The sequence below is a fragment of the Rutilus rutilus genome (genome assembly GCF_951802725.1).
Source record: "Rutilus rutilus genome assembly, chromosome: 19".
In the NCBI taxonomy this organism is placed as follows: domain Eukaryota; kingdom Metazoa; phylum Chordata; class Actinopteri; order Cypriniformes; family Leuciscidae; genus Rutilus; species Rutilus rutilus.
This window is the reverse complement of record NC_140232.1, coordinates 12,546,620-12,574,353: the sequence shown is the minus strand read 5'-3', so window position 1 is coordinate 12,574,353 and position 27,734 is coordinate 12,546,620. Positions and strand designations below refer to the sequence as shown.

At 39.3% G+C, this 27,734-nt stretch overlaps 1 protein-coding gene across 4 annotated transcripts; it reads left to right on the top strand.

Annotated features, from left to right (window-relative positions):
- Positions 1 to 27,639, top strand: kdm5c (lysine demethylase 5C). 4 transcript variants are annotated; one of them, XM_084390357.1, is made up of 28 exons: positions 1 to 473; positions 2,286 to 2,436; positions 2,752 to 2,829; positions 2,954 to 3,076; positions 3,256 to 3,426; positions 4,648 to 4,782; positions 6,468 to 6,524; positions 8,090 to 8,210; positions 8,352 to 8,593; positions 9,291 to 9,449; positions 9,660 to 9,779; positions 9,898 to 10,056; positions 10,144 to 10,325; positions 10,865 to 11,027; positions 11,965 to 12,084; positions 12,204 to 12,398; positions 13,046 to 13,227; positions 13,321 to 13,445; positions 14,083 to 14,315; positions 14,419 to 14,804; positions 14,890 to 15,028; positions 15,173 to 15,352; positions 16,140 to 16,262; positions 16,834 to 17,601; positions 17,697 to 17,748; positions 17,838 to 18,037; positions 26,458 to 26,623; positions 26,708 to 27,639. In XM_084390357.1, exons 2-28 carry the CDS (start codon positions 2,290 to 2,292, stop codon positions 26,725 to 26,727), a joined length of 4,746 nt encoding a protein of 1,581 aa, XP_084246483.1. In that variant the 5' UTR covers positions 1 to 473; positions 2,286 to 2,289; the 3' UTR covers positions 26,728 to 27,639. The 4 variants fall into 4 exon arrangements, with proteins under 4 accessions (XP_084246483.1, XP_084246484.1, XP_084246481.1 ...); XM_084390358.1 differs by lacking the exon at positions 6,468 to 6,524 and having other exon boundaries at positions 43 to 473; XM_084390355.1 differs by having other exon boundaries at positions 52 to 473; positions 9,898 to 10,325.
- Positions 27,640 to 27,734: the final 95 nt, after the last annotated feature.

The window sequence follows — 27,734 nt, the reverse complement described above, 5'->3', positions numbered from 1 at the left end:
CCAGTCAAGTGCGTGTTTTCCCAATTGAGATCAATGGATCTTGAGAGAGTTGTGCTTAGGTCGTGATGAAACCAAGATGGCGTGTAGTTCAGACAGGATGAACTGTGGATAAGTGCCGAGGAAAGAAAACATTGGAAACGTGTATTTTGCGCACGCGCTCGAAGTGGTTATTATAAAGAAAACGTCAACTTACGCGGGACGTTCTGGAGTCAGTAGAAAAGAAGATCTCGGCGATCATCATCCCTCTAACCGACCGAGAGAGTGTGTGTATGAGAGTGTATGAGAGTGTGTGTGCTGGGATGGGCTGATCGAGGAGGCCGCAGAGCCACTGCCACCCAGAGACTGACCCTCTGCCGAACAATAGACCCCGTGATCATCATCATACAAGACCCCGAAAGACACAAATAATAAAACACACCGGCTCAGGCGACACCGAAGAATAAGAAGAACTCAGATCAAGTGCAAAAAAAAATGTAAGACTGTGTTGTTCAGATTAACTGCACTGATGGCTAAATTTATATCGATTTAGCGCAAGTGTTTATGTTTTACCTGGTATAGACGATCAGATTGTCCATTTAAATGTCGCACATCATAACGTTACCTGCGACCCAAGACAAGTTAAGTATCTCCACCTGGTGTGCGTTTCCACAACTCAGCCATTCCTTGGGGTTGAGTCCTTGTGTTTGGCCCTCGTACTGGATTTGTAATCTATTTAAGTCTTCATACTTTGGGATATGTTGAGGTTCGTTTTACCTTTAACGTCAAATTAATCGTTTGTTGGATTTGTTGTGGGTCTAACTTGCTTAACTGCTACACACGGATGGTGAGGCTTTATTGTTTTGATCATTAGCCGGACAGCTAACCAGCTACTTCTATAAAACTGCTTTCTAAGCAAATCCCAAGTACACATAATTTTCACAGATACGTCTAAAAAGTGTCCATTCACCACATTCTTTTGGTCTTTTTACTATTATCAGTGAATTTAAAAGCTTTTCTCGAATCTCACGCGAGTTGAGGCCGGTTAGCAGGCTAAAGCTACAGGAAATTTGGGATTATATATGACTGTCTTTCAAACCCTGGTGTGCTGTGTACCCTAGAAAGCAGTTTTAACCGTTATATATGCCCCTTTAATGTGTTTTTGTCTAAGTCTAATGTCTTTTGTCTAGGTAGACAGCTAACTATGTTTTGAGAGACAGCCACTGCCACCATTATTTTATTTATAACTAACGTTTGGCGTCTGTCACGCCATTGTCAAAAACATCTATTTGATTTAAATGGCTAAACTTTATGTAATCTGAGTGGGACATCATTTGAGCAAGACCGATGGAGACCCTGTTCTTTTTATTACATATATTCATGTTATTCATTTATCAGGATTAACCCGTTAAAACGAGAAGTTAATGTCATCGGTTTTAGCTTGGGAAATGAAGTGTGAACCGTTTTTGTCACGTGATCCGTTTTTGTTGTCTTTTTCATAACATGGAAGATACCAGTATAAACAAGGTTTTGTAAGTAGTACTAAATGAAAGGCCTGTGTCATATAAGGCATTTTCCTGTTTTATACGGCACAGTTTTGGTGATATGCAGGCTATTTATGTTTTCCTGGCAAGGCCTAAATGAGCAATGTTTCACTCCCTCCCCCATTTTGTCTGGTCTGAGATTAGAGGAAGACAAGGTCAAAAGCAGGGGATTTCTTAAGTTAGAAATGATGTTTCAGAATAGAAATGAAATAAGGTGCATTTCTATATGTGCTTCTAAGAAATTAGTTTCTGTTCTCCAGTTCCTTCGACCAGTGTACTTGTGGAAGGACTTTTTCCTTTGTCTGCTAAACTTTGATTCGTTCAGTGGATGCATCATCCCCTAACTTTACTTTAATAGATGCAAAACCTGTTCCGCCACGTTTATGTACTTTAATTTAGACACATTTGCTTCTGAGCTGGTATTATATATGGATCTAGCGATGGTGTACTCTGAACCTTTAATTATACATGTCAAAAGTTTTCATGGATAATTGTGTTGTTTAAAAACATGAATTAGCAAAAACTGCTGAAAAATGTGTCACAGTGAATAAAAAACAATTCGACCTCAATAATAAAATGATTTCAGTAAAATGTCACGTTCATTTCAGTGTAACAGCAAGAATGATGTATGATTGTTTTATACAGAAATTAATTCTGCTTGTGTTGAAGGCCAATGCAATTGTATTTGCTGTTGATTTAGAAGATACAGTGTTTGATTTAAGTGAACTTGTGCATTTCCTTTTAACTTGAAGTGTTTGTTTTCAGAGCGATGGATGGAGGGGAGGAGTTTGTTCCGCCGCCGGAATGTCCAGTGTTTGAACCGTCATGGGAGGAGTTTGCAGATCCACTGGGATATATCGCCAAAATCCGCCCAATAGCAGAAAAGTCTGGAATATGCAAGATTCGCCCACCTCCCGTAATCATTTCACGCTTTTTCTTTTTTCTTCTACTATGTGATAGTTATTTTTCTACCTGCTTAAAGGGATATTTCACCCACAAAAAGTAAATTCTGTTGAAGATATATTGTTGCAAACCTGCAATACAAGACTGTATTCTGAGGAGCTATTTTGAAAAGAGTTTTTAGCCTGTAGAATAGAAGTCAACGGTCAATAAAACTGTTTGGGATATCATCATTTGTGTGCTGCTGAATTTTCTTTTTTGGGTGAACAATCCCTTTATAGTTATGTCATGAAAATATTCACATGTAAACTGACTTTTCTTTCTATTACAGGACTGGCAGCCACCATTTGCTGTGGAGGTGGACAGTTTCCATTTCACTCCACGTATTCAAAGGCTCAACGAGCTTGAGGTCAGAGCTGCTTCCTGTTGAACTCATCACCTACCCGTCTTACTCCATGAAGCATGACCCACATGTTCTTATGTTGACTAAGCAGTGAAACACATCTGTTTTTTGTTTTGTTTGTTTTTCTCAGGCTGAGACAAGAGTGAAGCTCAATTATCTGGACAGAATTGCCAAGTTCTGGGAGATCCAGGGATCATCCCTGAAGATCCCCAACATAGAACGACGTATTCTAGATCTGTTCAGCTTGGCCAAGGTCAATACTGCAGTCTTTTATGGAATTGACAGATTTGTTTAAAGTAATTTGATTGATAATAGGAAAACAAGATGGGCCTAAGTATATCATTGATCTTTAAAACAGCATAAACTGGAAAGACATGAAGGTTGGCATTGATGTAAGTCCATAACTTACATGCTGTATGTCCTGTGTGGTAGATTGTGACAGAGGAAGGAGGTTTCGAGGCAGTGAGCAAGGAGAGACGCTGGGCACGCGTGGCACAGAAGCTCGGTTATCCTCCTGGCAAAAACATTGGCTCTCTCCTAAGGTCCCACTATGAGAGGATCGTCTATCCATTTGAGATGTTCCAGTCTGGAGCCAGTTTACCGGTACAGTGTTTGACCTTTTTTTGTGGCTGTTATATGAAAATATGTGCACATTTTGCATTATGTAAGAGCTACAGTAAAATAATGTTTCTTTGAAAGTGTTTACATGCACACAGATATTCTAATATTCAGAATTTGATAATGTGAGCGTTAGGTATATACATTAACCTGAATAACATGCCTGTTTTGATCTGAATTTTGGGTAAATGCCTCATTTGAAACGCCTTCTGTAACTAAACATTCATTTATTTCAGCGCATGTTCAAACAAAGGTAATTCCGTTTGCTTAGGGCAGTTGTGAAAAATAAAGCTATCGATTATTTTATTTTTACAGTCATTAAAAGAAGAGTTATAACCTACATATGTTGTTATTTGTCTACTGTCCAACATAACGGAAGAGAATCACAGAAAGAATTGTGCATGTGCAAGTTTATTTGAATATGCTTAATATGTGCACAGGAATATTCTGTGGTGCAGGTAAATGTCTTTTACAAAATATAAATCTTTAAGGCCTGTTCACAACAAGGATGATAACTATAGAAATACCGATGAGGATGTAGATCTAAAAATCTTTATAAATTATAAAGGAATTGAAGAGTCTACACCACAACGATAACGGCACAGAGAAATGGTACCGTTGGAATCACAGTTTGCAGAACAATTCTTTTCCAATCAGAATCCTTTCTGTTTTAAAGAGCTCGCCTTAAGCATTTAACGCGGCAGACTATAAAACCGCTGCGCACTTAGAATAAACAACTATGTCATCCGCTGGTGTGGACGCTAATATAGTTATTGTTATAGTGACATGTGAAGGCCAAGTATGTTAACCCAAATTAGTGCACACACATTAGGAGTAGTGAGTAGTGAACACAAACACGCACTCTGCAAACCATGGACACACACACCCGGAGCAGTGGGCAGACATTTTTGCTGTGGCGCCCGGGGAGTGATTGGGGGTTAGGTGCCTTGCTCAAGGATACCTCAGTCATTTCCTGGTGGTATTGAGCCTCAACCTTTGGGTTACCAGTCTGACTCTCTAACCATTAGACCACGACATCCCCCAAAAAGTAAGTGGAGATGCTGAGGATAGTTTATAAATGGTTATTTATAGTTATTGTTCTTGGTGTGAATGGGCCAGAATATGGTTCACATAAATGTGGTCGTAAAAGACGTACAGCCCTTATTGTGAGTGTAAGGTTGACGCGTATGTGTTCGGCATATCCAGCCATGTAAACCCAGGCCGTATGACAGTGATGAGATTGACCGGGAATACAAACCACACTCCATTCCTCTCCGCCAATCAGTCCCGCCATCCAAGATTACAAGCTATGGGCGACGAGCCAATCGTCTTCAGCCTGAGGTGAGTGATGTTTCGGGTTTGCGCATGTTAACTTTGAAAATTTTGTCGTCATTGAACTGTTGCTTGTATGTTATGTAATTTTATTGTGACATAAAATGATCTCTTCATTAGCTAATTTTGTCATTTAAGTGACAAAAGTATTTGATGATAAACAGTGCAGTGATTTTAAAAACAGCATCATTTAATGTGTAACCTTAACAAATAAATGTAATTTATATCACTTATGTCAAAATCAGTGTTTGCATTTACAGTTTGCTCTATTAACAAAGAGTTAGTTACTAGTGTAATCTTATTTTTAGTAATCTTAACTTGCATACTGATGACTTTAATCTTTTCCTTTTAATGGATGTATAACTGTCCAGGGCTTAATGGATCCATCCAAATATGTGCTTTTATGAGATGTATGATCGCTTTTGGATCAGCACTGACCATGCTCTCAAGGCGCTTCCCAGCATGCTTTGCTTCCTGTGCTTAAAAAAAAAAAAAGCATTGTGTCCATCTTGCCCTCATCCTTCTCTCTCTTCTTTCTATCACTTTCTGCTTTTCATTTGTCATTACGCTTTGTCTCTTTAAAACCATTGGCCATAACCATACATTTTCATTACATATTAATGCAATTCTCATCCCTATAATTTCCATTGATTCAGCATTTTCCGAGCATTTATTTTGCGGGTGTTTGGCTTTTTAATTTGCCTGCCCATTACATTAGCGTGGTCAATGGATTCATAGCATTAGTGATAATAAACTTATCTGTAGTATCAGCTGCAGACATCTTCATAGGTTTAGAGTTGAGAGAGAACCTTTTGTGGTTCCCACACTAATTTCTGATTCACTAAACAATTGTAATTGTTTCATGAGATTGCCCCCCATTACTTGAATGACCATTCCCCTCTTAATATTTTGTCTAAACCAGTTGGTCTGTTGGTTTACGTCCTAGTTCAAACATGAAAAAGAACTACAACAACCTACCAGGAAAAAGTTGGACACACTTAACATAATTTTTTTCCAGATCTGAACTTTTGAAGTAAAGCCTTTTGCTTGAATGTTTCAAATGAGTTTTGTAGACAAATAAAAGTTGTGTACATATTAATTTCTTTAAAAATGTAACTTATTTATTTTATAACAGGTATTTGGGACACTGCGTAGTGCATGGAAAGTGTCCAACATAGGTACTTTTTAATAAAATATAAAATCATCACAGGACACACCTCATAAAGTTGTGTGAGAGAATGTCCAGAGTGTTCAGGGCTGTCAAAGAAGCTCCAATACATCATAGTTTTGATATACTCGTGCTATTTCATAGTGAAAACTCTTAGACTTTCTACTGTTATTTAAAAATGTGTCAAATATAATCATAATAAATAACGTGTAGGTGTGTCCAAACTTTTCACTGGTATACATGTAATATTTTTCAGGTTATTTTAAATAAATGGTTGTTTGTTATCCTTTGAACAATCATGTGCAAATACAACAAAGAAGTTGTACATTTTCACATACGCTGACTTGATTTTTCCCTTAATATTTTGTCTGAAATTTAAATCACCTCAGACTTAAAAAAAAAAAACACACATTTTTAATACGTTACTATCCCCAGATTGACTCTGTCCTGTCGCACATGGTTGTTGTTTTTTCCTTCTGTCTCTCTCTGGAATCCATTTTGTTTTGGTTGTTGTCTCCCCATGCAGGGTCCAGAGGATCCAACTCACCACCCTCTTACAACTGGCTCTCAGAACATCTCCTCGGTACTGCCTCGCTCTCTCTCTCGCTCCCTCTGTTCTTTCCTATCCTCCCTATTCCTCACTTTCTTTCTCCTTTGCTAATGTTTCCTCATGCTCTCAAAAACCCCTTGTTCGGCCTCTTGCTGTCATTCACTCTTGTTTCTTTTCTTTCAGCTCTTGCTTTTGCTTATCTCTTTGTGCATCCATCCCATCTTCCTCAGTGTCTGTCAGTCATCTTTCACATTTCACTTCGCTTGTCTTGCCACACTTTTAGCAATGCTGGCTTGCTTACATTTCCTCTGGTGGTGGACTGGTTGCCCCTCTTTGGCCTGCATATTACTTCTAATCTATGATATGCAATAACATGTTATCACTGCTGTTCTCTCAATGGCTGGTTCATATTGTTCATCTTGCAGCTAGTTTAAAATGAGTTGTTTTAACTTTTTTGCTTTAAGATGACACCGGTTTCAGGAACGGAACATTAAGGGAAACACTGATTGACGTGACACGTTAATCTGGTCATAACGCTGCTTATATTCATGTGCTTCTGCGTACTTAAGGCATTTAGCAGTTAGGGCTGGGTGATATTATAAATATGTATGATATATTTGCTGTGATTTTACTGATATAAACATTAAGTCACATAATCAATATTGACAAGTTTTTCAAAATATGAGAACTTTAAGTTGTTTTAATGGCATCTTGTTTAAACTTAAAATTGGTACATTAAATTATTTTTCATTAATAATTTAAATAGTTCTTTTCAATTAAGAGTTTTAGAACTCAAGTCCCTGTGCGGCATTTTTTTTGTGGTTAAAATTTAGTTTGTTAGCTGTTTAGGTATAAATATGTATGTGAATATTGCTGTTTTGTTTAGGGAAAATCAGTGTGGAAAACTTATTGTCGATTTATGTAGATTTAGATTTTTTCACTTGTATTATACTTTTGAATGTGTTTGGCAACATGGGCTTTTTGGTGTTCCTTTGACTGAAATATATTGTAGAGTATTTCACCTTTTTAAATATAGAGATACATTTTGAACCTGAATAAAGACATCGCTTTATTGCCCAGCCCTTTCAGCAGTCGGTCATTTCATAACAGACTTAGCCGTTTAGAAATGCCATTCAGTATTAATTGTTTAAACGAATAATTGTTTTTTTTCCTCTTCATAGCAATCAAGTCTGGCACAAAACTAACTTTATGCATGTTTGCTTTTGCTTTATCGGTCTGCAGTGCTGTCTCAACCATTTTTGCTTTATATCGATAAATCTGTGGTCTTCAATCAGTTTGATCAACAAATTATTTGAAGACTTATTTAAGAAAAATGGAGAAAAACTATTTTGCCAATCTTTCTGATGCTTTACCACAATGAGAATAGTAGCGGAACATTAATAGCCTGATAGCATGAACAATCAAGGATCCCTCATGGAAAAAGCTGTGTTTAGTGGAAGTCACGTTCCATCCTAAACAAGCTTTATACTGTGGCTTTTAGTGATTAAAGATAGGGTTAACTTAAGGAAAACCCTCTGAGATATTTCGTCACCTCTGTCACTGTAGTTCACTTACAGTCTTTCACTTGCACCCATTAGCCGGAGCCTACAGAAGAAGACATAGAGAAGAACCCTGAGCTGAAAAAACTACAGATCTATGGGGCTGGACCTAAAATGATGGGGCTGGGTCTTGTAGCTCGAGACAAGACGCGAAAGAAAGGTTTGTGTCTGCAGTTTTGATGCACACACATTTTAGTGATCATGACATAATTATAGGAATAGCTCGACTGAAATGTAGTTCCTTAATATATGGTTATGTTTTTATAAATGTGCATATGCAGTTATTAAACCCTTTCTTTAGATGAACTGCCGCAGACGGTAATAGTGCGGGACAGTGTTGCATCTGCATCTGTGAAGGATGAACCAGGAGAGACGCCGGTCACGAAATCAGATCCAGACATTCCTCCACCACCCCCAAATCTCATCGTCAAGGAGGATGTTGATGATGACAAAAGTCACATCGGCGATTCGAATGAACCCGGCGATGAACCCTGCACTAAGATGACCATGAGACTCCGACGCAACCTCAATAGCTCACAGTTTGTAAGTTTGAGAGTACTTTTGTGCTTCTGAGACATGAATCAGTGACTATATGTACATCATGAAAGCAAATAATCTTTTAGTTATTGGATTGATGGTGGAATCGGACTCAAAAGCCTAGATCCAATTTAAATTTGGAACTGATTGGATGGGGTTGTGTAGTAAAAAATTAACCATGTAAACACTTGAATCTGACTAATTTCTTATTAGAATTCAAAAATACCTTGTATTGTGTATGTTTACATATGTTTTATGTCTTATGAAAGTAAAAATGTTTATATTTACATCTTACAAACTGGTCAGTGAAGGATATTTACTATATATTTGCTTAAAAAGCTTTTCTGACGCATCTAAAAAGAACGCTGACAGCAAGGCAAAAATGAGTCAAACTCATGGTTGGTCCCGTGACATTATTGCACTTGTTTTTATCCAGTTCTGAATGCAGCGACTGTGCTGAAGTGTTTTTTGGAATACATGTACTACACATGTAAACAAATATGTGACAAATTAGTATATGTAATCCTACCTAGTGTGTGCCAAGTATGTCATTCATATGTCTTTTGCACCAACAGCAGTGATAATTTAGATCATTTCCAATCTGACCCAGATGTTATTTTAAGATAAACCAACATGTTTGATTTGACTATCTTTAGACTAAAGAATGTGATCTTTTGCATGCACTAACTGAAATCTCTGGCAGATGGACTCGTTTGTGTGTCGGATGTGCGGACGCGGGGACGAGGACGAGAAGTTGCTGCTCTGTGATGGGTGCGATGATAATTATCACACGTTCTGCCTGATACCTCCTCTCACAGACCCACCCAAGGGCAACTGGCGCTGTCCCAAATGTATAGCAGAGGTGAGAGAGACCAGATGGAAATGAAACTTGCTTTATTCTAGTGTTATACAGGATGTTTCGGTAGATAAAATACTACCGAAAGTAGGGCTATTTTGGGCAATTGCATATGTTTAAGTTTAAGCTTTTTAAGTGACTGTTGATCTATTTTTTGTTGCTGCTTATTGTTCTTGGTATAGTAATCACAGTTAAATGTGTGTTTTCTCTGTGTAGGAGTGTAAAAAGCCAGCAGAGGCATTTGGTTTCGAGCAGGCCACGCGAGAGTATACGTTACAGAGCTTCGGTGAGATGGCCGACACTTTTAAAGCCGACTACTTCAACATGCCTGTTCATGTGAGTGTTTCTCCCTCACCTTACTCAATCTTGAGACCACACAGACACAATGCACAAGTATAAGTCATTTCATTGACACTAAATTGGTCCTTTACTTATCTGTGTGTGTTTTTTTTAGATGGTTCCCACAGAGCTGGTTGAAAAGGAGTTTTGGAGATTAGTTAGTAGTATTGAAGAGGATGTTACTGTAGAATATGGTGCAGACATTCACTCAAAGGAATTTGGTAGTGGTTTTCCCGTTAACAACGGCAAGAGACACTTGACAGACGAGGAAGAGGTTTGTAAAAAAAAATTTCCCCTTTTCATTTTTCAATGTTTTGGTCAAGAAGAGCAAATTAAGCTCTCCATCCTGTTCCTATTGCAGAAATATGCCCGCAGCGGCTGGAATCTGAACGTTATGCCAGTGTTGGAGCAGTCAGTATTGTGCCACATTAATGCAGATATCTCGGGCATGAAGGTGCCATGGCTGTATGTGGGCATGGTTTTCTCCGCTTTCTGTTGGCACATAGAGGATCACTGGAGTTACTCTATCAACTATTTACACTGGTAATGCATAAAGAGGCTTTTATGTAATATACTATGTAGCATCTTTCGGCTCCTTCAATGGAGCAGCACTGGTAAATGTACACGGTTTTATAAACACTTTAACATGATACACTACTGTTCAAATGTTTGAGGTCAATACAATTTTAAGGAATTGAGATTTTTATTCAGCAGTGACACATTAAATTGATCAAAAGTGACAGCAACATTTTAATAATTATTTATATTTCAAATAAATGCTGTTCTTTTCTAATCATCAAAGAATCCTGAAAAAATATCCACAAAAATATTAAGCAGCACAACTGTTTTTAACATTGATGATAATAAATGTTTCTTGAGCAACAAATCAACATATTGGAATAATTTCTAAAGGATCATGTGACATTGAAGACAGTTTTAGAACTCAGTTCTTCGTTTATTTGCAAAGACTTTCCTAAAATATTGCACTTATACTTCTTTGTCTTCTCTTTTAATAGTAAAATTGGTTGGGAAGGCATGTTTAGTGACCACGTTTGTGTGTATTGTCAATTTCTCTTTTTTAGGGGTGAGCCCAAAACATGGTATGGTGTGCCATCATCATCTGCAGAGAAGTTAGAGGAGGTGATGAAGAAACTCACACCTGAGCTCTTTGAGTGTCAGCCAGACCTGCTCCACCAGCTTGTCACCATCATGAACCCGAATATACTCATGAGTCACGGAGTGCCGGTTTGTAACACACACATACTCATTATCATTAGTGTATTTAAGGTAATGAGTTTGTATTATTAAGCCACTAATTTAAGAATGTGTCATGAGACCTGAAAAAACCCAATGAAATTCTATAAAAGCTATTTTTGGTAAGTTGATATTTTAGGGCTGCTTCATGATGGCCTGTCAGTATGTATGTATGTATGTATGTATATATATATATATATATATATATATATGTGTGTGTGTGTGTATGTATATATATATATATATATATGTATATATATATATATATATATATATATGTGTGTGTATGTTTGTGTGTGTGTGTGCTGAAGAGGGAAAAAAGGATATATATATATATATATATATATATATATATACTAAATGTCATGTTTTGTGTGAATGGCCGTTCAAAACACTGATCTCAATTCATTGTTTTCAGTCAGGTGACTGACGTGGAGACAAAACATCCATAGAACTGCAGCACAAAGCTGTCAGTTTTCCATCTGTTACGAGCAACAAATATTTAGATCACCTCTCAATAGTAGAGAAACAAAAATATGTGAGCAAAATGCAAGTTTGGTGTGATCCATATTAAGCATCCGCTGCAGTATTTCAATCACTAAAAATTCACATGAAACACGCTATATGGTTGAGGTCTTTCTTTATAATGGTTTTCTATTTAAAAACGCTTAACAAGAAACTGTGCACTACGCTTATATTTCTAGGTTCGTCTGCTTTCCTGTACATAGTACGCATTAATAAGGTGTATATTGAATTTAGTCTTTTAATATCACTGTCTTACTACATTAGTGCTCAATACAAACCTGTTAAAAATAACTTGTGGGCAATGAAGGAAAGCCTTGTTTTGCCCTCCAGCTGGGTGTTCTTATAAGGGTGTGATCTCATATAAAAACTATTAATTGGCTGTAATACATATTTTGATTGACAGGTGGTTCGGACTAATCAGTGTGCTGGGGAGTTCGTCATCACTTTTCCACGAGCTTATCACAGCGGTTTCAATCAGGGATATAACTTTGCAGAAGCAGTCAACTTCTGCACTGCAGACTGGGTAATGAAATACAACACGCATAACTACGCCTTGATTTAGATCTTTAAAGAACTACCTTTTAAATATACTTTACCAGATGTGTGTCACTGAGGCTGTTGCTCTTCCTGTCTCTGTGCTAGCTGCCCACAGGGCGCTCGTGTATCGAGCATTACCGGCGGCTGAGGCGCTACTGTGTGTTCTCTCATGAGGAACTCACCTGCAAGATGGCGGCCTGCCCAGAGAAGCTGGATCTGAACCTGGCTGCCGCCACACACAGGGAGATGTTCATCATTGTACAAGAGGAGAGAAAACTACGCAAAAGCCTGCTTGAAAGGGTAAGTGGGATGATTTGTTTGCAGAATGAGGGAAAACATCTGGGCAAGGAGACTGATTGGCTACAAATATCAAAAAAAGATCTAGAGATTTGAATAGAGTATAAAAATATACAACAGGAAGTAAAGCACAGCAGAGTGACGGAAGTCTACCACTGATCTAAGAGTTTTATAAAAACATTCATACAAATATTATTAAAAATACAATAATTAAGTATAATAAGATCATTCAAAATGAAATATTATACTATAATAAATAACATTAGATTTTAATAAATTAACCATAGTTTTTGTTTATAAACTATTTAGTTAATCTGGTTCATTTTAACAGATGTTTTTCCATAGTAAATAGGTAGTTTAAAAATATTAATAATAAGTTCTGTTTTGTGCTGTTCATGAGGAAATGGTTGCATAATTGTCTGTCTGTCTTCAGTTTATTCACCTTATAATGTTTTTGTTAAAATGCTCCTGCATTGTTTATAATTAACCTGTCCAAAATAAGTTAGCATCTTGCTAGGTTTTGAATCAGACCAATAGTCATGATGCATAAGTACACCTGACAGCTGCTCTTTGATCAAAACCGCCATCACTCACAAACACGCACAAATAAATTAAGTTGCTGGTGTTTGTACTGTGGCGTCATCTCTCAGGGTATTAAGGAAGCTGAAAGGGAGGCCTTCGAGTTACTGCCTGATGATGAAAGGCAGTGTGACAAATGTAAAACCACCTGCTTCCTCTCAGCCCTGGCATGTTCGAACTGCCCTGAGCGTCTTGTCTGCCTCTACCATGCACAGGACCTCTGCTCTTGCCCCAGTGAAAAACTCTACCTCAGGTAAACCAGTACCGTGCCTGTCTGTGAGTTCTTACTAATGACATTCTTGGTATCCAGAGTGTCTTATGTGCTCTCGGTCCCTCCTCTCTATAGGTATCGCTATACTCTGGACGAACTCTTGGCCATGTTGCATCGGCTGAAAGTTCGCGCTGAGTCTTTTGACTCATGGGCCAACCGAGTGAAGGAAGCTCTAGAACAGGAAGAAGGCAACAAAATAGGTAACTGCATTCCCTTTGGCAACTATCTCTCTGCATTTGCAAATAGTTTTTATTAGTTCGACTGGGAATGTCAAAGTCCACCATTATGTAGTCTTAAACCAGTGGATCTCAACCAGGAACCTGGAGCAAACGTCCAAGTGCATAGTCTCAAGTCTAAGTCTCAAGAAGACTTAAAATTATTTAAAATATACAAAACCAGTATTGAAACAAGCTAAAACAACTAAAAATCTTGATGTGTATATATATATTTTTTAATTCACCCCCTCAACAACTTTGTTTGTTTGTTTTCTTTGATGAACCAGGGTCTTGAAAACCCTGGATATATGATTAGAGACTAATTTTAAAAGTGTGATTTCTAGACCTGGAAAAATCATGTTACTTAATAAAATCTTAAAACATAGTCATGTTGATAATGAATATACTTGTTTCTAGTTATGCCAAGTTCTAAGTTTTTTTAATAGGTAGAAATTGTGAGTAAAAAAAATATAGGATTAGGATTAAATATTAGGATCTTTTTTTTTATATACTGATTTACTCACAGTTTCTGCCTATTAAATAATGAACAACTGGAAAAGTCATGCAAATTCATTGCTTAAAAAGCCTAAAACCCAAATGCATGTTTTTCTTCTCTCTTCAGACATTAAAGAACTGGAGGTTCTAAAAGAAGAGGCAGCTGACAAGAAGTTCCCCAATAATGAGCTGCTCCAGCGCCTCAACACTGTCCTCACAGACATAAACAAGTGTGAGAGCAGAAGCACAGAGCTCCTCAGCAACAGCCAGAGCAGTAGAATGAGTCTGGAGGAGCTGAGGACGTTGGTGGACACCATGCAGAACCTGCCCTGTGTTATGAAACCGCAGGAGGAAGTGCAGGTAAGGAGGGGAAATAGGCTAAAGATGTCATATAACACATTAACCTAATAGGTGTCAACCGCATGCATTAGCCATCAGTGTAACCACATCTTGTCTTTTCTAGGCGTTATTGCAGAAGATAGAGGAGTTTGATTCCCGTGCTCAAGCTCTAGTTAACAGCGCCAAGGGCGAGTGGAAGCAGGACTCTCCTCTGCCCCCGGCTGGCGAGATCCAGGCCTTGCTGGAGGAGGGAGCGTCGTTGCCCGTTATTGCCCCGGCATGTGAGCTCCTGAGCGGGCTTCAGGAGCAGGGTCGCTGGCTGGGAGAGGTCAGGAGAACATTAGGGCCAGAGGGGAGCGAGGTGACTCTAGCTGTGCTGAGGAACTTGATGGAGGCGGGTTGTAACGTACCACAGAGCATATCGGTGGAGACTGCCATGGCTGAACTGCAAGAGCTACTGACTATAGCAGAGCGCTGGGAGGAGAAGGCACAGATCTGTCTGGAGGACAGGTGAGATGGTTCAAGAGAGGGGTGCAATGTGTCACCACACCAATACAGCCTCCATTTTCATCTCTCAATTGTCTCTTGCGAGCAGGCAGAAACACCATCTGTCGACGCTGGAGGCCATCGTGAACGAGGCTCAGCTAATACCAGTGCAGCTGCCCAACATCCTGTCCCTGCAGGCCTGCTTAAGCCGAGCTCGCGCTTGGGTCACGGATCTAGAGGAAATTCAGGTTAGAATTATTTAACCTATTCTGATAAACTGGAATTGATGTTGCGAATAATGGTAAATCAATATGATTTGGCCATTCAGGGTTGTCCCAAGGTTGTGACCCAAGTGTGAATGTCTCTTCTGTCTCTAATCTCTTGCGGAGAAGAACGGCGAGCACTACCCGTGTCTGGATGACCTGGAGGGTTTGGTGGCCATTGGGCGGGACCTGCCAGTGAAGATGGAGGAGCTGAAGCAGCTGGAGCTGCAGGTGGCCAGCGCTCACTCATGGCGAGAGAAAGCCAGCAAAACCTTCCTGAAGAAGAACAGCCAGCACAGTCTGCTAGAGGTGAACACACTGATGCTTTCTAAACGCCCTGATATATTCATGGCAAAGTTCTTTTCGTTCTTTGCTTTGGGATGAAAAGCAGTTTGAAATACCTGAGAAATGGTATATTTTTAGCGAACACCCCGCCTACATTGCTGGGAATGGCATTTAGATGAATATGTAAATTTGTGCTGCGCACTTTCCTCTCGTTTTCGTTGTGGATTTAAGAAAGCATCTGAGGATGTGGATGTGTTTGCACCTGCACTGCAATTTGGCGCTCCAGTCGTCACATTTATTTATAGAGCACTTTATACAGTAGATTGCTTTAAAGCAACAGCTTTACAGTATTAAATATGAAAAACATTTTCAGTGTTGCTTTCAATTAGAATTACAACTTTCAATTTCTACTATAAAGCAGCTCTCGTGTGTGATACTATTTTTACTCACAGGTGTCTGACCTAAACGGACTGAACAGAATAAAGAAATATTTATTAATAAATAAATAAAGTGGAGCCCCAGAGCACACCTACCTAATCTTCATGGACCAATGGTAGTGGAGCGAACTTTTTTCCAGAAAGTTTGCTTTGGCAAACTGAAACAAACTTTGTTTTGGCCTGATTTTGTTCAAAATGACATCAAGTGGAATTGAAGAACGAACTGGTGTGAAGTATACAAGGGCCTTAATTCCTCCTTAAAAGGCGCCGTCTAAACCTTTGTCTCTGTAATCATGTTATTCAAGGTTTCTTACATCAAAAATAGTCATTATTTAGTTTTACACCACAATGTTTTACCCCTCACCTCTGTGCAGGTGTTGTGCCCATGTGTTGAGAAGAGCAAGAAGAGGGAGGAGAACTCATTGGGTACAGAAGCAGATTCTGATGTCAATGTATTAGGTCTCACTGCTCAGGACCTTCGAGACCCAGGAGCTATCGTGAGTTACTGTTACCTTTTGAGTGTGTTCATACATCTGACTACCAGTTTGTCTGACTCTGTGTATGGCCAAAATTCTGTTCTGAAACCTAGTGAGCTGGCTACAGAGGTAGTATTTTAAGGCATAAGTACACTTCAGATGCAAAGGCTGTTCTAAAAGGTTAGTAACTTAACTGTCCTGCCTCCAAAGATGCCTAGTTTTGGCCATAATTTAAGACTAAAGGTCCAAGATTTTTGAATGCGTCATACGGTGGCTCTGAATTGTCAAAAGACCTCTCAAAGTGCTTGCTACGGATGCGAAAGACGCAGAAAATCTAACCCGATCCGAAATTTATGACGGACGAAATTTCCGGAGTCAGTGTGTAAACGTGATTGACACAACATGAGGTCGTATTTATTTTTTAACGTGTGGAAATTTCGAACTTCGTGTGCAAGGAAGCCTTAAGTATGTATACTTTTGACTCAAAGATGCTTACTAGGTTTTGGAACACTGCCTAGATAATTATATTTTTTCCCAATCGCATTGTAACCTGAGTTTTGCATATTTATGTGTCTTACGTTATCAATATCAGGTGATGGCATTCAAAGAGGGGGAGCGTCTGGAGAAAGAGGCCCTTCTTCGTCTTCAGCAGGTTAATTTAACTAAACCCGGTGTGGAAAAAGGAGCAAACGGTGACCAGAACGGCATCAAGATGGAAAGGAAACAGAGTGACTCTATGGAGACAGATACGCCCCTCGACTCAGACAGTCCTGTACTGCTGAATGGTGGCTCCACCCCTTCCCTCAACCCTAGCCAATCAGTATGCGTGTGCAATGGTCCGCCCAACCCCTTGCTTCACCGGTGCCATCTGTGCAAAGACTGGTTCCACGGAGGTTGTGTGCCCTTTCCACCACTGCTGGGCTCCTCCGACACACATCTAACAAAGCCCCTCTGCTGGTGGGACTGGAACACACGTTTCCTCTGTCCGCGGTGCCAACGATCCCGGCGGCCACGGCTAGAAACCATTCTAGCCCTGCTGGTGGCACTGCAGAGGTTACCTGTACGCCTGCCAGAGGGAGAGGCGTTACAGTGTCTTACAGAGAGAGCCATTAACTGGCAGGGTCGAGCCAAACAGGCACTAGACACTCCAGAAGTACAGAGGGCGCTAGAGAGTGTACAACAAGTGAAGGAGGAAATGGTCAGTATAAAAGAGGAAGAACCAGTGGAGAAAAAGAAATGGAACGGGGATGCTGTAATTGTGCTGTCTGACTCTGAGGAAACGGAAGATGGAGTTATCGATCTGACGGAGGATGTTAACTCGCCAAAAAAGAGTGAAGAGAAGGCTGCCAATGGCACATCGGTAAGGGGGTGCAGTTGTAACATTCATGAAATCAAACAAATGTAAACATACAAACATATTTGTACAACTTTTTTTTTTTTCGTCTTCCTGTCCAGTCTGGCTGTGAGAATGGAATTGCCAGGAAGTCAAGCACTCATGATGTTACAGGTTTGTTTGTTTGTTCACTAGCCTCCCTGATATGAGTAATCAAACTGCTTAAATTCAATTTTAACCCATTTGCTCTTCTCTCTTGTCAGGGGTGGAGTCTCTGTCGTCACTAGTGTCGTGTCTAAAAGGGCCGGTGATCGAGCTGAGCACATCCACTAGAGAACAGCTAGAGGAGCTTCAGCTAGAAGGGGACCTGCTAGAGGTCACCCTTGACCAGACACACACCATTTACAGGATCCTACAGGCAGCATCACAGCCGCCCCATGATGCTCTGCACACACTCATACAGGTGAGGGAAGAGAGTTTCAGATCACCAGATTTGTGCTGTGAGGACCATTTTTGTTACCTCATAATTGTTATATTTGTAAGCAGTCTACAGGGATTAAAGTTCTCCGTTGCGACGACGAATTTCCGTTAATTGCAGCGATTTTACGACGGATTTCCGTCAATTGCAGCGATTTTACGACGAATTTCCGTTAATTGCAGCGATTTTACGACGGATTTCCGTCAATTGCAGGGTTCCCGCCTGTCCTTAATGTCTTGAATTCACTTTTCTTAATTTTAAGGCCGTAAATAGGCTTACATTTCTCAAATAGTGTAATAATTGTCTTACTTTTAGTTTGAATAGGTCTTAAATTAAGGAAAGACGAGGTGTATTCAACCTGGTGAGGGGGTGTGATCAAAGCCTGAAGTGGAGCGAAAGCACGTTCCTCTCTCCACTCGTAAGCGTTCTGTAATCACTCCACTCTGGGTCCTGGAAATTCCCACTGACGGAAAAACTGCTCCATGTTCACTCCTTTTTTAAAAGTTATTCTAATGTTTATTTTTTTATATCATGAACGTCTGAACATAACATTTATAATACTATATGTAACTGTTTGGAAAGTATTCTACTAGGGCTGTCGCGATAACCGCAATATTGTAGTACTGACAGGCCAACCGCAGAGGAATGCAAGTAACCGCAGCAACTGCGATATTCGCATTTTCTTTTTTCATAAGGCTATACCCTTCTTGTTTTAAACTTCGTGCCATGTGTATTAAATAAGCTAATAATAACAAGGCTGTCTATCATGGTGATTTGTACAGAGGCTTTGTGGATTTGCACTTAAGCCTAAACAGACAGTGAATGAGAGAGATCGACTGAGCGCGTGCGATTACCTGCGTCTGTCTTTGAGGTCAAGTCATATATTTGTGAAAAGGTTGCTGTGTCCAAGGAAAGCGAAATATGTCGTATCATCCTTTTAACGTTGAAGGTATTACCATAATTGGCGGTAGCGCTGGTCAGAATTCCACAGCGCGAGGAAGCCGCGGGGGAAAAAAATCTGCGAGTTACGCATTTGGTCAATGCCATGGTCTCTATTAAGTGAAGCATCAGCTTCAGCGTTACCCATGCGACGCATTGCTGGTCAGCTGAAAAGTGGAGCTCAAAGTTAAAAATAATTAACATCTTGTTTCATTCCATCTGTCTTTTAATCAATGAACCAGCGTTTTTGAACTTGTTCGTTGAATGAACGGTTTAATGACTTGCTCGAAAAACGCTGACAGTCCGTTGCCGTAACAATGTGACCGCACTTCAATGCGCAGAGACGCTGTTTAGTTTCGGTTACATTGGTTACTGAAAATGTTCTCGTTTTTGTGCATGCTAAACACATCGTAACACTTATTTATATAGCAACAAATAAATAAACTGCGATAATACTGCATATCATGCTATTGAACCACTCAAAGTTACCGCAAGGGAAATTCCTTCACCGCCACAGCCCTATATTCTACACGTTTAATAAATAGAAGTACACAAAAATGTCCAAATGTACTGAATGCGCTTATAGAGAGAAATTAACATTTTATACGGATGACATAAGAGAGTAGTCTGTTTCTTTTTCGTTTTTAATTGTTTTGTTTAAAAGTAGACATTTCAAGCTTTCTATAGATATATTTCTCATGCCTGTGAAGTAGCCTATACGCTGAGTTTCGGTTCATTTATGAAACACGCTCCAATTCACAAGCAATGCAAGTGATCGCACCGGCGCCTCCATGTCCTGATTATTGTCTGCTATATTTGCTTCTCATTTATTAAATCTAGGCAAATGGTTGATGAAATATCGATTAAAATTAAGATACAATTTATACAAAATGGAATTCACTTTAAAGAAAGGCTTTTTACGAAACAAAACTTAATGAAGTGGTCAAAATTATACTATTTAAACATGCATATGAAACTGTATGCGTTTTCTTTAATGGCTACATGTATAGGCCTACAGTACAGAGAAATTTAATGTCGTAGCGGAATTTGAGGGAACGTGTTTTACCGGTGAGCATATGGTGAAGGGGTGCTATTTTCGAATAACAATCGAATAATTCCCAGTGATCAGCGACTATTATTTTTGCTTGAAATGCCCATCCCTACCATAAATGCACTTTTTGTTCTGACCCTGGTGCTATTAGTTTCCCTCAGTGTTAATAGGATGAGTTAGAACATGCGTTATAATTAGGGGCCAAGCACCGAAGGTGCGTAGGCACCTATTGTATCCGTTCCCGTTCCTATTATTAGGGGCCAAGCACCGAAGGTGCGTAGGCACCTATTGTATCTGTTCCCGTTCCTATTATTATTATTATTCTTCCGTTTCTTCCGACTGGGAGTCTATGGCAGCCCATAGAACCGATTGCGGGAAAGTTGTAATGGTTTGACATTCTGATAGAGGACAGTCCCAACATCAAATCCACAAATTTTGGTGTGTCTAAGTCATTCCCTCTAGCGCCACCACCTGTCCAAAATTTCACTTTTATTTTGCTAATAACTTTTGAACCGTAAGTCCAATCAACAAAATTCTTTTTTTCTCTTATTCCTGATCTCATGCCAATTCGATTGCACCCTATGCCGTCATTTTCGTCATAACAATATGGCCGCCATTTTGAATTGTCCTTAAAAGCTACTTTTTCGAACTCGTCCTAGATGGTTTGTCCGATTTGCACGAAAATTGAACCAGATCATCTTCAGGCAGTGCTGACCAAAAGTTATGGAATTCAAATTGATTCGTTAAACCGTTTTCGAGAAACGCTCGAACTAATTTTACGTAGCGCCTGCAAAAACAGTCGTAGGGCTCTATCTCCGCAACGGTTTATCGTATTCAGACCAAACTTGGTACATCTCATCACAACCATGACCTGAGGCAACATGCTGTGTTTCGGCGCAGTGCCACCTACTGGTCCGGAGATATGAAAAATGGCTATTTTTGCTTATAACTTCTGAATGGTTTGTCCAAAAATCATAAAAGTGGTCTCGTTAGATTCAGGGCATCATGCTGAGTCGACTGATATCCAATTTTCCCCGATCAGCCATTTTGGCTGTCGGCCATTTTGAATTATGTGCTAAAATGCTGTATTTTATGAACACGTGAACGTATCGTTACAAAACTCGTAATGGATCATCAGCACGATGCCCTGAAGGAGCCTGAGAAGTTTCGAAACAGTGCCACCTAGTGGTGAATTTTTTTTCCCAAATGCTTATAACTTTGGGTGTGGTCGACTTATTTTCACAAGACTCATCTCATTAGAGTCCTGAATCGTTGCCGAGTCCCACGATACCAAACATGCTAGGTTTTGCCTTACGGTTTGTGTAGCGTTGTGATTTAGCGCTTAAAAAACATTTGGCTATATCTTCGAAACCGCTAGTCCGATCGAGACGAAACCACCTTCAGAAGTTTGGAAACATAGGTCGATAGCTATACGCCAATGCCCAAATGCAAAAATATTGATGTTTAGGGGTAGTAAATTCCAATCAAAGTCATGTGTCAGTCATTTTTTACGTGTTTTTTCATATAAATGTCTATAACTCCGAAGCGAATTGAGATATTTTCACCAAAATCGACACACATATGTACGAGCTCACTCTGAGGACATGTAAAAAAAATGGTGGGACTCAGCCTCTTGGTAGCGCTATAATAGAACAAAACATGAAATTCCCATTGACTTCAATACAGTTTTGTGAAATAAAATGCTATACTAAACAAATGCATTGGTGTAATATTACGATACTCAAAATGTGCCATCAGCACCATTCCCTGAAGGTACCCAAAATATTTCAAGACAGTGCCACCTAGTGGTCAAAAGTTATAACAACATTTCCAAAAAGGCTAATAACTTTTGAATAAATCTGGCTACTGAAATGCCACTGGTCTTAATAGATTCCTTGGGTCAAGCCGAGAACATAGATACCAAGTTTTCCTTATTTGGCCAAACTTCCTGTCCGCCATCTTGATTTTCATTCAAAACCTACTTTTTCGAACTCCTCCTAGACCGTTTGTCCGATTTTCACCAAAATCGAATCGTATCATCTCCAGACCGTGCCGACTAAAAGTTATGGATTTCGTGTGGATAGACCGAACTGTTTTCGTATAGCGCAGCAGCAAATTTGAGGCATGATGCTAATAGCACTATTCAGGCTTTATCTCTGCAATGCCTTGACATATTGACACCAAACTTTGTATGTGTCATTGTCACTTCACTCTGACCACATCACATCAGTTTTGTAACTGCGCCACCTATTGGTCGAAAGTGATAATGCATTAAATCATATTTTTATTGACTGTTTCTATGATTTTTCAGCCATTTCGTCTAAAATCCTCTTTAAATGTCTTTAATTGCTCATTGTTGCAGTTGGTCTGACACTTTCAGACATGTTGGCATGTCTTGTCGTCTTATTCTGCTTGGCCCCGGTAATGGCTGCTTGCAGCTATATTTATTATTATTCTTCCTTCTTCCAACTGGGAGTCTATGGCAGCCCATAGAACCGATTGCGGGAAAGTTGTTTTGGTTTGACATTCTGATAGAGGACAGTCCCAACATTAAATACACCAATTTTGGTGTTTCTAAGTCATTCCCTCTAGCGCCACCACCTGTCCAAACTTTCACTTTTATTTTGCTAATAACTTTTGAAGCGTAAGGCCAAACAAAAAAAATCTTTTTTTCTCTGATTCCTGAGCTCATGCCGATTCGATTGCACCGTATGACGTCATTTTCCGGCATATAAATATGGCCGCCATTTTGAATGTGCTGAAAAAGCTACTTTTTCGAACTCGTCCTAGACGGTTTGTCCGATTTGCACGAAAATTGAACCAGATCATCTTCAGGTAGTGCTGACAAAAAGTTATGGAATTCAAATTGATTCGTGAAACCGTTTTCGAATAACGCTCGAACAAATTTTATGTAGCGCTTGCAAAAACAGTCGTAGGGCTGTATCTCCGCAACGCTTTATCGGATTCAGACCAAAATTGGTACATGTCATCACAAGCATGACCTGAGGCTACATGCTGCGTTTCGGCGCAGCGCCACCTACTGGTCCGGAGATATGAAAAATGGCTATTTTTGCTTATAACTTCTGAACAGTTTGTCCAAAAATCATAAAATTGGTCTTGTTAGATTCAGGGCAACATGCCGAGTCGACTGATGTCCAATTTTACCATATCGGCCATTTTGGCTGTCGGCCATTTTGAATTATGTGCTAAAATGCTGTATTTTATGAACGCATGAACGAATTGTTATGAAACTTGGGATTGGTCATCATCACGATGTCCAGAAGGAACCTGAGAAGTTTCGAAACAGCGCCACCTAGTGGTGAATTTTTTTTCCCAAATGCTTATAACTTTGGGAGTGGTCGACTTATTTTCACGCGACTCATCTCATTAGAGTCCTGAATCGTTGCCGAGTCCCACGATACCAAACATGCTAGGTTTCGCCTTACGGTTTGTGTAGCGTTGTGATTTAGCGCTTAAAAAACATTTGGCTATATCTTCGAAACTGCTAGTCCGATCGAGACGAAACCACCGTCAGAAGTTTGGAAACATAGGTCGATAGCTATACGCCAATGCCCAAATGCGAAAATATTGATGTTTAGGGGTACTAATTTCCAATCAAAGTCATGTGTCAGTCATTTTTTTCGTGTTTTTTCATATAAATGTCTATAACTCCGAAGTGAATTGAGATATTTTCACCAAAATTGACACACATATGTATGGGCTCACTCTGAGGACACGTAAAAAAAATTGTGGGACTGAGCCTCTTGGTGGCGCTATAATTGAACAAAATATGAAATTCCCATTGACTTCAATACAGTTTTGTGAAATAAAATGCTATACTAAACAAATGCATTGGTGTAATATTACGAAACTCAGATTGTGTCATCAGAACCATCCCCTGAAGGCAACCAAAATATTTCAAGACAGCGCCACCTAGTGGTCAAAAGTTATAACAAAATTTCCAAAAAGGCTAATAACTTTTGAATAAATCTGGCTATTGAAATGCCACGGGTCTTAATAGATTTCTTGGGTCAAGCCGAGAACATAGATACCAAGTTTTCCTTATTTGGCCAAACTTCCTGTCCGCCATCTTGATTTTCAGTCAAAACCTACTTTTTCGAACTCCTCCTAGACCGTTTGTCCGATTTTCACCAAAATCGAATCGTATCATCTCCAGACCGTGCCGACTAAAACTTATGGATTTCGTGTCGATAGACGAAACCGTTTTCGTATAGCGCAGCAGCAAAGTTGAGGCATGATGCTAATAGCAATAATTAAGGCTTTATCTCTGCAATGCCTTGATATATTGACACCAATCTTTGTATGTGTCATTGTCACTTCACTCTGACCACATCACATCAGTTTTGTAACTGCGCCACCTATTGGTCGAAAGTGATAATCCATCAAATCATATTTTTAATTATTGTTTCTATGATTTTTCAGGCATTTTGCCTAAAATCCTCTTTAAATGTCTTTAATTGCTCATTGTTGCAGTTGGTCTGACACTTTCAGACATGTTGGCATGTCTTGTCGTCTGCTTGCGCTTGGCCCCGATAATTGCTGCTTGCAGCTATATTTTCTTATTATAATGCTCAGGTTAAAAAAAACTGAATATAATGTCCAGGGTATAATGGCTAGGTTAAAAACAGATATTATATTATATAGAGTTTGTGATATTAGCTCACTTTGCGGCAAAAGCTCTGTTGGCCTTTTATTATTTGAGAAATAAAAACTTGTAGTCATACAAATAATTAACCATTTGCATAACTTTAACACATCACAAAGAGTCAGGTCTTGTAAAAGAATAGATTTAAATTTAGATTTAAAGTGTGTAAATAATAGAAATGCCGTTCAAAATGGCCTTTCTTTAAATGCATGTGTTCTTTTGAGTATTTCATTTGTGAAGGTGAAGCATGTACTCAATACTCCTAATTACAAGAAGAAAAAAACTGCTCTTACTCTTATTTGTCCTTTAATTTCTTTTTCCTTTTATTATTCCTGTCAATTGTTTTTCTTTGTTTTCTTTTTCCTGTTCTTATTCTTTTCCTATTCATTTTTTCCTTTCCCGTTTTCTTAGCTTTACATTTTATTTCCTCTTTCTTTTCCTATTTGTTTATTTTTCCTTTTCTATTTCATTTCCCTATATTTTCATTATTTTCTTTTTCCTGTTCTTTTCATTTCCATTTCTATACTATTTCCATTTATTTGCCCCTTTCTTATCTTAATCCTTTCACTTCATGTTCCTGTTCTTATTTTTACCTTCTCTTTATTTTTCCTTTTCTTGTCCTATTCCTTTCAATTAATTGTCTTTAGTTTATAAATTTGTTCCATTGTTTTCTTTTGTTCCTTGTCATTTTGTTTCCTTTTCCCTTTTCTCATTTAATTTCCTTTTCATATTTTCCTTTTATTTTCCTCTTTCCTGGCCTGTTTCGTGAACTGATACATGAGACTAATCTTAAAAAAAAGTTATGACCAGTCTTAGACTAAAAAGTTAGTCATCTAATTTGTTCATTACATAAAAAGTGAGATTGGAATCCAAAAAGAAATAATGATTACCCCTTGGATAACTGGTAGCTAGCTGGTCAAACTAGTTCTTAAGACAACGTTTTAACACAGTGGCTGTGTTTATGCAACTGGCCCCTCAACTGTTAGTGATATCAGACCTGGTCCTAACCTTGTTACTTAAAAAACGCTTTTGGCCATAGGTTATAATAGATCACTTTTATGGCTGTCAAACTCCTTAAGCTGGTAAATTGGAGTTGATTTGCAATTAGATGAGTAATCCTGTTGTAACTGCATTTTTCTGTTTAAAGGTCATGTGACATTTTGTGAAGGCTGTGTGTTTGAAAGTGCCTTTGTCAATGTTGTAAACTACTATATTTAATTTCAGTGACCATGCCATACTGTTGCAGGGTACACACTGCTCGATTTTAGCCCTGATTTTCACTCCCCGACAGGTTTGTGGAAATCGCAGACAAATTTCTTATGTATGATCAAAGATGCGCTCTTGAGAGATGGGCTGATGCCCGTGAGATATTTAGCGTGTTTTTGAATGCAAATCGGTGCACTTGGATCACAAGCTTCTTGCGTGCATCATTTTAACAAGAAGAAATCCAGTCTTGCGCATGATCTTACGTTATTTCCTGTAGGTTTGTTTGTGAAACGTAGTTTCCATGTGTAATGTGTGACCCCCGTCGCCGATCCGTCGTGTAACGATCCAACGACTTTCAAAACCGTGCAGTGTGTACCCGGCGTTAAGCAACACTATAGCTGTCAGAGTTGGATTCACTATTGTAGATCTTTGTAAATCTTTTGAAATCATGTTCAAGCTGCTCAACAAGAAATTTCTTCTTTAGCTGCCATTTTGGGCATAATCCCTCATAATCAGACTTTACTTTTTTTGTGTGTGAATCAGATTGAGCTGCAGGAGCAGAGAAGCTCAGGTCGTGGCAACAAGTCAAAGGACACCAAGAGGAAGAGAAAGAGCCAGAAAACTGAAGGCGGGCCTAAATCCACAGAGGCTTCTGAATGCAAGAAGACAAGACCCGTCAGTCACACACCGCCCCCAAATCCACACAGAGGTACCCACTCTAAATCAAACTGCAAGCACACGTCTTTATTCGTGAGGACTATCAGAAACAAACGGACTTGCTGTTGTCTTGCAGATCTGGTGATGTTTTCCTGAAGCTGTGGAGGGGCAGATGGCGACTGAGAGGGGAACCACAGAGACAGAAAAACACAGGGCTCAGGCTCATTTCCTCACATAATAAGCTCACATTAATTATTCTTTTCAACCCATCAAATGGACGCTCCCCACCATACTAACCGCTGCACTTTTTCCTGTTTTTCTTCCCGTTGGCCTCTGTTCACACACCTCATCCTGAACAGTTCACTGACGCGGGCTGCAGGTCTCTGTTCTCTTTGAGGAAGGAGAAAATGGGTTTTGCCCTGCAGTCAAGCTGTCTTTACAATATTGATGTACCAAACTGTTCTTAACGCAAATGCCGTGTGCTGCATAATACGACTTGTCCAGGTATTCACACACACACACACACACACACACACACACTCACACTTGACGGCCAGGCAGAGGAGGGGCGTTTATCAGAGGACTGGTATCGCTGCCATGATGACACCGGTATTCTTTTTGTACCGAGTCTCACATTTTGTCAGGGGGACTCGACATTGTGAATAAAACTAGTACAATATTTTGAAAGTGTGATGGAAAAAACAAAGGCATTTACGTTCTGGTGCTACTTTTCCTAAGATAGGTTACTGCATAGTCCTTTCTTTCTTTTCCTCTTCCTCTAAGTTTTACTGTCTTCATTGTCATTTCCTTTCAGTGATACTGTTGTCTCTTTTAAGCTACCTGCTCTCTTCCCCTCTTCCTCTCCACGGAACTGTACAAAATCTCACTTTAACTCCCTTTTTTTCCATCTTCTATTGTTGCTGGGGTTCTAATAATTCTTATTATATTATTATTATTATTATTGGTATTGCAGACACGCATTGTCGTGAGTTTGTGTATAAACATTTTCATTTAAATGTTGCCTTTGTTTCTTTTCACTCTTGTTAGAAAATAAAAGTTTAGAATTGTTTTAGGAATCTGTTTAATTACTTTTATGGTGGTAGCCGCTGGGTCGTTTACATGACACCGTTTCACACTAAAAACAGAAAACGTTCATTTACATA